The following is a 15,605-nucleotide window of genomic DNA, read 5'->3' as shown; positions in this document are numbered from 1 at the left end:
AAGGGGGGGTTTCCCCTTTCTTTCTCCCTGTTACTCAGGGAAAGGGGGGTATGTCGTTGTCGCTAGCTGACAGGCGCTTGACGCCGTTCATGGAACTTTGTGTGTTTTTTATGCCAGCATGGCAAAACGCTTACCACCCCTCTTGTTTGTTTCGTCGTCGGTTGCAGTTTCTTCATCCTGTGACTCAGGAGAGGAGTCTGGAATCTTTCGCATTCACAGAACGCAAGAGCAAGCAGTAGTGCGGCGGGCGCCGAGTGACAGACAAACAGCAAACATGGTGGCGCAAGTTCACTAGTTCACTCTTCGCACCAGGAGGATCAACATGTGTGGATGATAGGGCACTCATATGTTCGACGTTTGAAGAATTTCTTTGCAGGAGCTGCCAAGACGAGGGCCACTCAGCTAGGGATAAACGTATCCTTTTTCGGTCAGGGTGGTTTGTGCGTTGGTCAACTTAGGGAGTTGGTGAACCGAGCTTTGAAAGCAAGTACGGGACCACCGGCAATCTGTATCCTGCACTTGGGGGTAACGACTTGGCCCGTTTAGGCACAAGAGTGCTGGTCGAGGAGCTCCTCACGGAAGTGGGATGGCTAGCAAGGCAGTGTGCCCAGTCGATAATAGCATGGTCACACATGATCCCCAGGTCGCACTGGAGGGGGGGGTGAGTCAGTTAGGGCGTTGAATTACGCTGTAAAGCGGATCAACAACATATTTGATAAGCTATTTCAGCCCCCTAGACTAGGTTCCATAGGTCACAGATACATCAAGGGGGAGCAATTTTTTCTTCAGAACGGGGTGCACCTGTCACATAAGGGGAATCCGGCTTTCCTAGAGGACATCCTAGCTTGGGTGGAGAGTGTAAGGCACAGTGCATGACCTTCCTCGAGGATGAGGGGGAGTCCAGGTAGTCTGGCAACTACGCTGGCCTGTGGCGGTAAGGTCATGATGGGTAAGCATAGTCTTCGGTCCTCAACGGTCAGCACCATATAACTCCAGGGGGTAGTGACAGCCGGTAGGTAGGCTGTCAGGGTGCGGGGGCCGGGGGAGTCATCTTTCCCAGTGGGCCTGGGGCCACCCCCGCACGCGCATGCGCATTAAGGCGCCACTATGCAGAAGTCTGCAGCCCCCACGTAATGGAATGTAAGGCACAGGGCGTAGGGGGGGTCCGGGGGAAAGTATCCATCCGATAAGCTGTAACCCCCTGCGCAACCTTACTAGTACATGGGGACCGGGGGAGCTGCCAGTCATTGACTTTGCCGTAGGCTCTAGAGGGGACACCCAGAAAGTAAATAACATGTATTGATAGATTTACGGCAGGAGTGTCTTGTGTATTAGACTGTGTTAAGGTTAGCCGTGGAATATCTGACTGTCAAAATGTATCTGTAAATGTATCTGTACTTTCTGCGTAAAGTTTCTGTATATAATATAGTTTTTTCAGCATTGCATGTAATGATTTGTTTTACTTCGCTACTCACGTCGGCTATGCCTCTGAAAATGAAGGGGTTTTTCCCTTCAAGAAGGCTTTTAGGTGGGAAATGAATAATTCTAGTTTTCCACCACTAGAGGAGACTGTTGAGTCATGTAGGTCGAGCCAACAAGTCGGCGGAGCTTGCTGGTTGTGAAAGACATCATGTTCTTTCTTAACAAGAACATAGAGTGGCACTTTGCTTACTTTGCTTTGGCTTTACTGTCGCTGTCATTTGTCTGCTTCTTATTCAGTGGGTTGCGTTGCCCGTCTTGTGTCTGTCCCTACTCTGGAGCTGTTACCAATTTACTTGTGTCCTTTCACTGCTTACTTTTAGGGAAATTCCTTTTCCTTTTGTCTTAATGCACTCTGAGTGTCCTTGTGTTCCGTGTTGCACTCTCTCAACGGTATGCTTCTCCCCAAACCTGTCCGAGATGCACCCGCCTTCGTATGTGTCACTTCCTCGTGTTGCTTTCTCGACCATGGGCTTCTCTCTCTCCCTCTCCCTGTTTCTCTTTCTCTCTCCCTCCCTGTTTCTCTCTCGCCCCGTTTCTCTTTCTCTCGCTTTCTCTCCCCGTTTCTTTCTCTTTCTCTCTCTCTCTTCCCTGTTTCTTTCTTTCTCTTTCTCCCGGTTTCTCTCGCTCTCTCTACCAGTTTCTTTCTCTTTGTCTCTCTGTTTCCTCCTCTCTCTCTATTTCGCTCTCCCCGTTTCTCTTTCTCCCCCTGTTTGTTTCCTCCTTTATCTCTCCCCCTGTTTCTTTCTCTTTCTCCCCCTGCTTCCCTTTCTCTCTTCTGCTCTCTGCTCTCTGCTCTCTGCTCTCTGCTCTCTGCTCTCTGCTCTCTGCTCTCTGCTCTCTGCTCTCTCTTCCTGCTCTCTCTTCCTGCTCTCTCTTCCTGCTCTCTCTTCTCTGCTCTCTCTTCCTGCTCTCTCTTCCTGCTCTCTGCTCTCTGCTCTCTCTTCCTGCTCTCTCTTCCTGCTCTCTCTTCCTGCTCTCTCTTCCTGCTCTCTCTTCCTGCTCTCTCTTCCTGCTCTCTCTTCCTGCTCTCTCTTCCTGCTCTCTCTTCCTGCTCTCTCTTCCTGCTCTCTCTCTCTCTTCCTGCTCTCTCTCTCTCTTCCTGCTCTCTCTTCCTGCTCTCTCTTCCTGCTCTCTCTTCCTGCTCTCTCTTCCTGCTCTCTCTTCCTGCTCTCTCTTCCTGCTCTCTCTTCCTGCTCTCTCTCTCTCTTCCTGCGCTCTCTTCCTGCTCTCTCTTCCTGCTCTCTCTTCCTGCTCTCTCTTCCTGCTCTCTCGCTCTCTGCTCTCTCTCTTCCTGCTCTCTCTTCCTGCTCTCTCGCTCTCTGCTCTCTCGCTCTCTGCTCTCTCTTCCAGCTCTCTCGCTCTCTGCTCTCTCTTCCTGCTCTCTAACCCAGTGCCACGTTGCTCTCGCCTGTTTATTTTCTGCCCCCACAGCACCCTCCATATTGCTCTCCACCCACCGTGCCCCCTTGTGGTTTCCTCCCACCCCCGGGTTCCTTCCTCTGCCCTCCCTCAAGCCGCCCAACAGAGATATCAATGACATAATATGGACATGGTTTTAATTCCTGGGCTGCCCTCCTATCGGTCCTCTTACCTGCACTATAATTGTGTTGACCACCGCTGCTAGAGCGGGTCCTGTCCCTGGGGTCGGTTCGCTGTGAACTTGGCGGCCATCTTGGATTGGGAGCTGTGGGGGAGGATATTGGACGCCATCTTTAACCTCTTAGTGGCGCTTCATAGACGCTGCCTACCTTATTTAAGCCAGTCCTTTCAGCGCGCAGCGGTGACGCGCAGCGGGAGCGCCCTCCCTGCGCCTGAGTCGTGCCAGAGTCCTGCCCGTCTGCGCTCGTCCGCGCCGAGGCAGGGCCTGTGGCGGCCTGTATAGCTATTGGTGTGGCGCTATTGCGACTGTGTGGACTTGGCAATGCTGCATTATACGCGCAAGGAGCTGCTTCGGCTCCGCGTTGCTTCGCACTGTTTCCAAGCCCAGCTACATCCTCTTTTGGGTCCTTATCTATGCCAGGAGTGCGCATTTAGTTTGCCAACTCCTGTTCCTATCTGTAGTCTTAGAGTAGCTTCTTGTGAATGCCCAGACCGGCCTACCATACCTCGACCAACTCCACAGACCTCTCTTGACTTTAAGATCTGTCATCTTAATGTGAGGTCGTTAGTTAAACATCATCTGGACATCCATACTCTACTTGTGGAAGAAAGCCCCGATATTCTTTTCATGTCGGAGACATGGCTGCATGATGATGCCGTGGCTGTGATCAATCTAGCCCTCCCGGTGGAGTATGTGATGTATACGCATAATCGTAACTCACGAGGTGGCGGCATAGCGGCCGTGGTTAAGTCATGTTATTCGTGCCTATGGACGGTCTTGGACATAGTCGGCTGCGAAAGTGTTCATTTTCGCATTTCTGTTAGTCCACATTTTACGTTCTCTGGACTACTTATTTATCGCCCACCAGGTCCAGACGCGGCTTTTAGAGCTGCCCTTCCTGAAGCTGCTAGTGCTTTAGCGCTAAAGGCTGCCAATTTTAGCATCTTAGGTGACTTAAATCTGCATCTAGATGCTTTTCATTCTCCTGCGGTATGCAGCGTCATTGCTGATCTGGAAGCTCTTCAGCTATTTCAGCTGATTAAGGACAGCTCTCATTGGTGGGCATATTTTAGATCCTTTTTTCACCAATTTATCTATGGTGAAAGTTCTGCCCCCCAGGCCTATGGCCTGGACTGACCACCATCTAACAGAACTGAATCTTCGGATCGATGACCCTCCTGTTAGATCAGCGGTGCCGGTGTCTTTTAGACGCCCCTGGAATAAACTAAATTTAGCTGATTTCCATCAGCTTCTTAGTCGACATCCTTTGGACTTTTTCACTGACGTGGCGGTGGGCTATGATCACTTATGTAGCTGGCTGACGAGTGCTCTAGACTCCCTGATTCCTATCAGGAAGTGTAAGCATCGATGTACCGGACCTAGCCCTTGGTATGACGACTCACTTCGGCTTCTAAGGAAATCTTGTAAGCAAGCTGAGAGAGTCTGGCGCAAATCATATCAGCCTGATCTAAAATCACTGTACCTTGCCAAGATAAAAATTTATCATAGGGCGATTTGTAAAGCCCGTGCCGCTTATTTTTCACGCGAAATTAGCTCGAGCTCCAACTCTACTAAGCTAATATTTAAGGTACTAAAGGATCTTACCGCTAGTAGAGCCACAGCTGCTGATATTTGTTCAGCTAGTCACTGTGAAGGCTTGGCAGCCTTCTTTGTGGAGAAGGTGGAAGCTATCTACCGTTCCTTCCCTAGTTCATCCATCTGCCCGGAGAAACGGGTTCCTGACTCGACAACTACCTTGGGTTTGTGTTCTTTTCCTGAACTCTCGCTGCATGAATTTGATAAGATTGCAGGGAAAGTTAAAACGGGATCCCCTATGGATCCTCGTCGACCTGCTCAATTCAGGGAATCGGCATCATTCTGCTTCCCTTTGCTCTGCGAGCTTGTTAACCTATCTTTGAAGTCGGGCTCCGTTCCGGACAGTTGGAAACAGGCACAGGTTATGCCTATTTTGAAAAAACCCGCTCTTGATCCTTTAAAGTTCCGAGAACTATCGCCCCATTTCTCTCCTTCCGTGGGTGGCGAAATTGACCGAGGCCTATGTTAACACCATCCTTTGTAACCATATCCATTCTGCTAATATTCTAGATTCTTCGCAGAATGGATTCCGGCCCGGCCATAGTACTGAGACCGCGCTTCTTTCTATGGTTGAATATCTGCGAACCTTGGTCGACTCTGGTCAAACGGCGGCTCTGGTACTTTTAGATCTCAGTGCCGCGTTCGACACCGTCTCCCATCCAATTTTATTACAGCGCTTGGTTGAGACTGGTGTCGATCATGTGGCACTCGACTGGTTCCGTTCGTTTTTATCTGGTCGGACTTTTAGGGTTGTTACCCCTCCTTACCAGTCTGAGCCCCATTCCATCACTCAGGGTGTTCCTCAGGGGTCAGCCCTTAGCCCCACACTTTTTAATATCTATGTCCAGCCGCTGGCTGCAGTCCTCAAGCGTTGTAATTTGACTATGGTGTCTTATGCTGATGACACGCAGCTAGCGGTTGCGATTAGTGGGGCATCTGACCTAGAAGCCACCAAGTTCTGCGAGGGAATTAGGTCTGTGGCCCGTTGGCTGACAGATAACTGCTTGCAATTAAATGCAAAAAAAAACGAGGTGCTGATTGTTGGCAAGCAGAGTCAAGCCTGGGGAGATCGTTGGTGGCCGCCGGAGCTTGGCCCTACCCCCCTTCCTGTTACTGAGGTAAAGAATCTGGGCATTTGGCTAGATTCTAAACTTAGTTTTGTTTCTTATACCAAGAAAACTGCTGCCACGTGCTTCGGGATCCTGCGAAGACTTAGACCGATCTTTAAATTTTTCAATGCTCCAACCAGACAGCTTATTGTACAAGCTACTATTCTGTCTCGGCTGGATTACGCAAACTCTCTTTTGCTTGGAGCCAATCAGGCCGAACTCTGCAGATTCCAACGAGTTCAAAATGCTGCTGCTAGAGCTCTGGTTGGCCTGCCTAGATCATGCTCAGCAAAAAGAACTATTTATGATCTACATTGGCTCCCGGTCTCTCAGAGAATTAAGTTTAAGTCTTTATGTCTCGCGTTTAAGATCTTGAAATATTCTTCCCCTCCGATTCTCGAACAGCTTATTTTACCATATGTACCATCGCGGTCCCTAAGATCTTCAGGTTCGCATTTGGCTATAGTCCCACGCTTTAAAAGGGTCCGGGCCGGTGGCCGCTCTTTTAGTGTACTAGCTGCCAAGCTGTGGAACTCACTTCCTGCCCATATCCGCGCCATCGACGAACTTTTGACTTTTAGGAAGGCCGTTGAGACCTATCTGTTCTCAGGGGGTGTTTAGGTCTGTCTTGGCTCCTTTTCTTTGAATCGTTGTTTGCCAGTCTGTTTGTTCAAGAAGCGCCGGGACGCCCCTTTGCTGGGGCAGCTGAGCGCTATATAAAACCAGGTAACATAATAACAGACCATGGAAGTGTATGGATCATTAATTAGCTGTTTCTTTTCTATACTCCTCAGATCCGAAAATGCACTGTCATACCTAAAGTAACGGTGGAAGTGCACAGGTGACAGCAGAGCTGCAGTACATACATTATTTTTGCTATATCCTAACTTGAAGTGTTCCTTACAGTCAGGGCGCAATGGTTGACTCAGAAGCATTTGCACTCTTCACTTCTACACATATGACGTCACTGCAAGAGCATCCTCTGCACCAGGAAGCCCCCTGGACACCGCATGTTCAAAACCAATGGCTGCGGGCGCAGGAGGGGGGCCCGCCCGGTCTTGTCACTGAATCTGCTGTATGCACTTTTATCACTGCTACAATGTTTGGGAAAGTAGTCCCGTGTTCAAGGAGAAGACCGCTCGTCTCCAGTCAGTATGCCAGTTGCCTTATGGCCTTGACCCTCCCCATTCCGAACCAGGCTTGGTTTAATGCGGCCTGTCCACAAGGTAGATTTATCTTCTCCATGCCTCTGTTTTAAAGCTGCATTTCAAGTTTAAAGATTGTCAGTACAGCTTCGTACCTCTCCTTTAATCTTTCCCTCTTTTTCACTCTCCCTTTTTCTTTTGCTCTGTCTCTCTCCCCGACCATCTTTCCTTACTTCACTCTTTCATCGTATAGCATCACGTTTTGGTTCTCTCTCCTCCACTTTTTTTCACTTGCCACTTTTCCCGTATCCAAGGCACAAGTCCTAAAAAAAGAAGTTGGGGGACTAACCTAGTTAATCTGAATGCAAGTGGCATCGCGGCGCGTGACATCATGGTGCGTGACACCGCTGCGTGTGACTTCACAGCATGTGACATCACAGGAAGTGGCATCCTAAGAAGTGACATCAGATCTTAAGCCCTCACATATATGTTTAACATGTCTATCGTGAGTACATTGGAGCGTATTTCAAGTATATAGGGAAACTCTCCTGATTTAGGCAGAAGATTCACACTTTTGTAAGCTACACATAAAACAATGTTCCCTTTTGTCTGCTCAAACTTCCTCTACCCATAGTCCTTTAAAAGAAAAAATAGTGGTATTTAAATTATTTCAACCCTCGTGGGTAGTAAGCACTATATACATGATATTTATTTTAAGTAAATACTGGGAAAGACCAACACATCTGACATTCTTACAGTGCATGCATATCTCCTAAACAGGGACTGAACAAAGTGAAAAGCTGCATCTCTTAAGTATGTGTGAAGTGCTAACAAGGTGTGAGCCTTTGTTTCCCCTCTGCTGCGTTTGCATCTAGGTGTGAGACTCCTGACTGCTCCCAGCCAGGAGACTCCAACAAAAGGAGCCCCGATTACCCCTCAGATTGGGCCTTTGTTATGGGCCCAGCAGGAGTCTGAACTAAGAAAGCCCCCTCCCCGCCTGCACTTTGTTGCGGATCGAAAGCAGACAACAACGTGCAGGCGCTGCAGAATGTGTCCCTGTGTTTGCAAATTACACCGGGACGAATTCAACATATTTTTCAGTGGGGCCCTACTTCTTGGCAGGGTTGACTGTGTCCACCCTCTGAAAATAGTGGGTGGGCGGTATCCACCCCGCGTGTACAAGCCCCCCCCCCCCCCCCCGGTTTGTCTTGGTTTTTCTCTTGCACTTTCCTTCTCATGCAACTGTTTAGGTCTTGCCTGACCCAGCGCATGCGCTGGTCTGGCGAGACATTTTGTGAGGGCTCCAAAAAGTGCTACCAGGCCAGCCTAGAGCTACAGTGCATGTGTGCGGGCGCGCGCGTCGCGTTTTACCGCGATTGCGATCACTTTCGGGGCCGTACGGGCGCTTTGATGTTCTCCGTGAGGCTTCAATAGATTGCAGCAGTTACAACCAGCATTGGCATAGCCAATAGGTCTCGCTTTTGGGACCTTAAAGTGTTTAGTTATGCAACTGTTGCATGGCTAAACACTTATAAGGTCCCAAAGGCGAGACCTATTGGCTATGCCAATGCTTGTTTTAATCTTTTGTCAAACTTTTTATGTCTGTGACTTTTGATCCACACCTCTCTTTTACTTCATTTCTTTGCTCATTGTTTTTTTTTATTCTCCTTCTTATTTCCAGTTTTTCCCTTTCCTCTTCTCCCTCTGCATCTCCTTTTTCAGGTCCCTCCTTTTTCTTCTCTAATATTTTGTCATCTGCAACCCTCTCTCTCCATTTCCCTTCTTTTGTCTCTCGTCCGTGCTCATCATCCTTTCATTCTTCCCCTTTCACACACTACCTCCCTTCGTGCTCTTGCTTCTTACATCACCCTCCTATTCTGCCTTTTCCCTTACCTTCTCTCCCTTGTCTTTTCTCTCATTGAGTCTTTTTCTTCCTTTGCTCTGCGCACTAACAAATTACAATAGAACTACAATGCTTCGGTGCAGGTAGGTTAAGCTGCGACCATGAAGCATTTGAGGGTACTGAGAAGGTTGAAAACGGTCACAGTGGATTATGCTCAGACACACATGATGAATATAGCACGGGAAATAGACAATTGCAAATCTAGAGCCCACATTCTTGATAAATAAAGAATGGCAGTAAATTAGGCCTGGGCGGTACTCGTGGAGTTTTACTCCGCGGAGTTACGGGGGGGGGGGGGGGGGGGGCTTTGAGAGTCCGCGGAGTTCTGCGAGTGGGTGGGGCATTTTTCATACCACATTCACAGTTCTGTCCATGATGAGGAGACTCGGGGAACATTTTTTGGGTGCTTGTTTAGGGTGACCAGATTCTCAAAACAAAAAACGGGGACAGGTCATAGACATAGAAGTAGGACTACGGTTTGCAGTAACCATCGACATAAAGGTAGGACTATTTGACAGCTGCCATGGACATAGAAAAAGGACTATAATGACAGCTCCCTCCACAGACCGAGATGAAGCATTACAGACGACAAATCAGAGGTCTTTTATTGGCTGTAACCATTAATTCCATTTAAACAGACTTTGCCTCAACATTTGCTATAGTTGGTGACCACGGCTTTAGTGCTGGTGGCGCCCTGTGCGACAGTGTTTGTTGGCGCCCCCCCAAGACCACCTCCACCACGGATTCTCTCACTAGCACCCTTTAACAGTGACCAAGTCTCCATAACCACACTCTCTCAGATGCATTGAATTAGTTATATAGCGCCACTCATACCAGTGTAGGGTGTCCGAGCACTTCGCATCACACACACATTACACAGAGACAATCAATCATGCATGTGTAATCAGTGTATAGGAAATGTTACATAAGCCAAAGGACTAAAAGTGTAGGGAGTCACATGTCATCCATACTGGTAGGCAGTATAGTTTAAGAGTGCTTTGTGTGGAGAAGCACAAACGCAGAGTCGAAAAAGAAACCGCATAGTTGGGAGTTTTCTTTAATAATAAGAATCGATTTCTAGCCAAATTATCCCTTTTTGCAACATTAATCAATGCTCTAATAATGTATACTTTGCAGTGTGTATGCAGTTCTAGGATGAAAGTTAATAGCTCACTATTCTATATCAGGACTTTAAGTTATAAATTGCAAGTAACAAAAGGATATCTCTTTTGAAAGCAGTAATCTGCTGATCTGTTTACATCATACGCACTCTGTAATCTACTTGGTACAGGTTCTTTGCAGCAGGCATGTTAACCCTCTACACTAACTTCACCGAAGTCAAAACCTCAACTATACAAAATGCTGATCTCTCTCCAGGAAGATTATTAATCACACGAGTTATCTTGACATTTATGCGAGGCCTGGTAATTGCTGGGGGTAAAGAAACGCTGCAGCAGGTGCTTCAAAAGCATAATAAACTTTAAAACACGGCGCCCCCAGGAAGCCAGCACCCGGTGCGGTGGCACTCGCACCGCCCTAAAGCCGGCCCTGGACACGAAGTACAAACAGGTTACTGTTTCTAAACAAGGATATAAGCAGGTCCTGCAAGTAGGCTTTTACAAAATAAAGACATTCAAAGACGCACTGCCATCAGTAGCTGTTGGAGCAGGAGCGCTGCATTAACAAAACAAAGGTATCTCTGGAAGCACCCTAAGTGACCGGCATTCAGGTGTGAATGTATGCAGATTGCATCCTTTGACTTCTCGGCCTGGAGACAGAGGTCACATTCAAAGCGCTGAACCTCGCGCTGTGGAATGAAAGGAGCACCTCTCCCCACCCCCCATCCCATTCAAAGTCCGGTTTTCCTTCCTGCTACAACGCTCACCTAAACGTCACGCTTTAATCAGTGCAAAGAGAGCATGCACGCGCATGCTCAAACAATTGAAACAAATGAAAAACCGGGACATTTGTATGTTTAACCCGGACACTGTTTAAAAACCCGGACATTTCATTGAATTGGAGAAAAGTGTCGGGACACGGGGACACTTCTCCAAAAACGGGGACCGTCCGGGGAAAACCGGGACGTCTGGTCACCCTATGCTTGTTTTGACAATTTGTTATGTTGATTTTTTGTTTGTTATAATTAATAGCAGTTTATTATCAAAGACGTTCTTATATTTTATGTCAGTTTGTTTTGATGGGTTGCGCACATTTATCTGTGTTTTGCGTTTCATAGAAATCACAAAAAGGTGAGCAGTGTATAGATTTCCTAGTCTGTTACAGTCTGTCAAAAGGGAGATTAAGCCACCCCAGCCATTTTCTCTTTGGAGCTACATACATTTTTACCAGTAGTCTGTATTGCTTCCGTATTACTTGTGAGGTCCAAATAGCACATTAAAAGCATGAATGGTACAGACCACCCAACAGCGAGACTAGGAGTAAACTTCCTTTTCACATTCGAGGTGTAAGGAGAGATCATGCCACTAGATGACGCTGTTGCATCATTACTCCGGGCTGGTCACTGGGTACAGTATGAAAGCTAACATCGATGATGATGCTTGTCTGGCAATCTGCTTTCACAATTCACTTGAATGGCACCGAACATAGCCAAGCGCACTTCTGACTTTTACATCGGGCGAACTTCCATTCAGCTGTGTCTGTCATGGCGGTCACAAAAAGAGCATGCGTTCTTGTGAACGGAAAACTGTAACATTACATAGTTCGATGCAACGTGGTCCAGATCTCCCACATCAGAAGCCACAAAAACCTGTCTCAATGTGGGGAGTTGGTTGTAACGTAATGATAATGCTATTGCTCATGGTAAATGCCCACTTTGATGTTATTGATGCACAGATGTATGTCCACCCTGCCAACACCTCGCATGCCCACCCTCACGGTGCCTCACGTGCCAGGGTTGGATTGGGATCAAGAATCGGCTCGGGCACGCAAAAAAAAAAAAGTGGCTCACATTTGCATATTGCCTTTCTGCAAAACACAGCTTCGGCGAAATTGTATTAAAAAAAGGGGGGGGGGGGGGGGGGGGGTTAAAAAATCAACGGATTAGTTTACACTGGTGGAACACACCTGAAAACAAGTGAGGCCACTTCTTCTCAGGTCCCCTACCCCCGATCAATATGCATATATTAATGGGCCGGCCCAGAGAGAGAAAGGGAGCGACACCTCTGCCCTTGATAAGAGGGAGGTAATGGAGGCCCATTTACCTCCAGAAAGGCCACTCAGGGCCCCACTGGGACGCTGGCGGCATCGAAGAACACAGAAACCGCCCAAATCGGCCCCCAGGCTGCTCAAAAAAGCAGCTCACAGCTGGAATTCGAATACCGGCCCCTCGTGCATTGCTCAAGTGCCCGCATTACCAATCCAAGCTGTCACGTGCTCACACTCACGACGCCTCGCATGCCCACCTCACATTGCCTCATATGCCCACCCTCACGGTGCCCTGCGCGGCGAGAGCCAGGCTGCCTCCTTTATCTACGCAGCCTTTGTTGCCAGGGCACAAGTCCTAAAAAAAGAAGTGGGGGGACGCTCCAAGTTAGGTGGTGTCTCCGGAAGTGACGTCACGGCAGGAAGTGTCGTCACGAAAGGTGAAGGGGGCAAGCTGCCACCAGCAAACCTCGGCGTTGTCATCACACTTCCTTCCTATTCCAAACCCGGGCCCCTTGTGAGCGCGCGCCGTTTCCTCTCATGCTTTATTTGGTGGTGTGCTGGGATTATGTTTTCCTCGTGAAGCCCTCAATGCGGCCAGCTTTTGCGCAGGGGGACGGCGTCCACCCGGTAAAATAAGTGGGGGGACGCCGTCCACCCACGTGGTACCCCGACTCGAGCCCTGTTTGTTGCCCCTCGCTGCATCCTATTCATTTTAGGACAAATTAGTATTGAACAATGTATGTGCCTCGTGCTGCCCTTCCTGTGAGACTCCACCTCGCTAGTGTTCATTCTTTGATTTTAATAAAGCGCCTGTGTGTAGTTCGGTCAGAGCACGCACTTTGAAGTTCAGGGGGGCTTACTGAGCGGAGGCTTCCCGACATTGTTACAACGACCGCGTTTTAATTCCGCATACCATTACTCCGCAAGTCGGAACAACGACTTGCGGAGGGGGGAGAAGGTGTTGGATTTAAAATCCAACACCTTCCCTAATGTCTGCACAGACTGGAGTTGGAATAGTAAATTAGACTAATCCAACATCCAGCGCCCCCCTCCGCAAGTCGTTATTATGACTTGCGGGGTAATGGTATGCGGAATTACAACGCGGTCGTTGTAACAACCGTGTTGTAATTCCCTGCAGGGACAAAGACTGCGGGATAACGAGGCATATTCTGATGGACCATCGAGACAACCTGTTTTCAGGCCCAGCATTACCACACGCTTGCACTGGCCTTCACGGCGCCTGGATACCCTCATGGGTGACGAGATGCTCTCTACAACAAGATAATCTGGTCAGAGGAATCCGTCACTTCCTCTGCTGCTTCTCTCAGACCTGTTTTTCTCAAATGTGTAATGATATCCTAATTATTTAAATTTGATAATCTTAATGATGATGAATAATTGCCTTGTGCTTTTTCTGTCCTTTCATTTCCACCCTTTCATTCTGTCTTCTGTATTTTTTAACTTGATTGCTTTCCACTGGTTATGGGAGTACTTGAAACGTTTCATGTTCCATATAAGGGCGAAGCAGGTCTTCGCCTTGTTTTATTTACAACTCTCTCATACCTATAAATGAAATGTGCTTTGTACAAATGCATAAATACAAATGTAATCAAACCCTACTGTAAGATTGTTACACAGGGACTAGCTCGCCTTTCCTGCAGCTATTTGTCCATCCCCTCCGCCTCTCCCAGGCTGATGCCCCATTATCCACTTCATCTCTCACACTTCTCATGCCTTTTGCCCACTCTTTCATTAGGGGACATCTCACTTGCAACTCTGACCCTCTATTCCTGAAAATAGAGAATGACAGACCCTACTTGTAAGCTTGCTGGCAGCACTGAAGGCGAAACAGGAATGCATACTGCTAGGAAATTACCAGTGATTCGCTGCTCCGACAAATGTAGAGTGTGACGGCAGCCTGATAAAACAAATACACCGGCCACAGGGAGGGTGGTTGCCCCAATCAAGTTGGGTCATACAAGGAGAGAACCACAGGCCTCTAAGCCGGCAATTAGGAACAGGAAACTAGTCACCTAGCCATATTAGCTGATCTGAATTCTTGACCGTTTCTTAGAAGCACCCCGGTAAAATATTGAATTTATAGATGATTATCCCTCCTGTTGCATGATTTTGATCACGATAATAAAAATTAAAAAAAGTAAAATCACCCTAAAACATTCAATGGACAGTTTCTCTGCAACTTCCGAAAGCATCCTCATCATGATGGGAGAATGTTGTAGGCAGAAGCATTCTAATTTGCAGACTTTTTGTCCTCTCATGGGGCTCCTCTTTAGCTATTTGTTTGCAGGTTCTTGGTTTTCGTGTGTGTCATGTTTGCTCTTGTCTGCGTCGTTGTGACAACTATACAACCATTCAAAATGCTTGCAAAGGCCACCGCTAGCAGATGATTTTGTGTTTCTCTTTCATAGGTATATTAAGTCTGTATGCGATGGGCCTACTGCTATCCACCTGGGTATGGCCTTTGGTGAGGGGGCCTTCTGGAGAGACGGAAAAGACTGCACCGCCTGATAACCGTGCCCATATGTAAGTGTGGGTGACTACAGCTTCTACAGGGGAGAGGGTAGGAGCGGGTATGCCAGATAATACCATTGGTGGAATACTACGTTCCTGTATTAAAAGTGTTTCTTAATAGCATTGTAGTTGTTTCTTGCTGGTGATGTAACACAAAACCTTTCTATATTGTGTTCCAGGATCCTTTGGGAATAAAAATGGAGTTTCCTATGTGTCAGAAACCCAAAACATTTGTGATTATTGTAAAGACTTAAAGCTCATTCAGATGTTTAAGGGCCAAAGAGCTGAACGTGTGTGTATAGGTAGGCAGGCTGAACATTGTCTGCCCTAGCCCGAATAAGTGTAAGAAATAGTTTAGTAAATGTTGGTAAGGTGGCGGCAGGAGGGTGGCTTACATTCGGAGGGCTGCGTCACTGATGCAGTTCACAGTGGTAGGTCACAGGAGATGGATTCAGATCTCTATGGGAAGTAAGAGTAATCCAAGATCGGACATTGATGTTAGGGCACCAGAAATACACCACACTCCCCAATCGGGAACAGGCATGGTAATGGTTGTTGGGTAAGCGATGATACATTGTGTTGATTTGGGTGAACTCAAAAAGTGGAAGATTGGAATTGCCCACTTGTAAGTACTTCTGTATATCTTCGTACAAAGCTTCTCAGCGTTTTTGCTTAGTTTTGCATCCAAATAGTATTTGGCACTTTTATGCTCTTTGAAGAAATTGGAGGACTTGGAAAACCTCCTGAGTAGCACTTTTGGAAAACGTGTGCTATTGAATAAAGAGGGGTGAGGAAATAGTCAATGGTAGGGCATTTGCTGTGGGCTGCAAATTCTAGTTTTTAATTGTTTGTAAAGCCGAGGAATACTTATTTTAACAATACTTGAAATTTGTGGGGCATTGTGGGTAAGGAAGTCTAGTGTGGCGGCCTGAATTCTCAATTCGCGACATTCTCTGGGGTCTCTAGTTTTCTAACAACGTGTTTGGTTGCTACATGCCTGTTGACACAAGCACCCATCACACTAAGCCCATTACCCGGAAGAATGACTTCAAGACAGTTGACAGATCTTTTTC

General features: G+C 47.6%; 1 protein-coding gene across 2 annotated transcripts in view; it reads left to right on the top strand.

Moving 5' to 3' along the window:
* LOC146773029 (palmitoyltransferase ZDHHC3-like) overlaps positions 1–15,605 on the top strand; it is a 73,903-nt gene that overhangs the window by 42,456 nt on the left and 15,842 nt on the right. For both annotated transcript variants that reach the window (XM_085638564.1, XM_085638563.1), the window contains exon 6: positions 14,430–14,544. In XM_085638564.1, coding sequence (XP_085494690.1) covers positions 14,430–14,544 — 115 coding nt within the window. The remainder of the gene's footprint in view (positions 1–14,429; positions 14,545–15,605) is intronic.

This window comes from Triturus cristatus, chromosome 12 (genome assembly GCF_964204655.1).
Source record: "Triturus cristatus chromosome 12, aTriCri1.1, whole genome shotgun sequence".
Taxonomy (NCBI): domain Eukaryota; kingdom Metazoa; phylum Chordata; class Amphibia; order Caudata; family Salamandridae; genus Triturus; species Triturus cristatus.
This window is presented reverse-complemented; position numbering and strand designations above follow the sequence as displayed.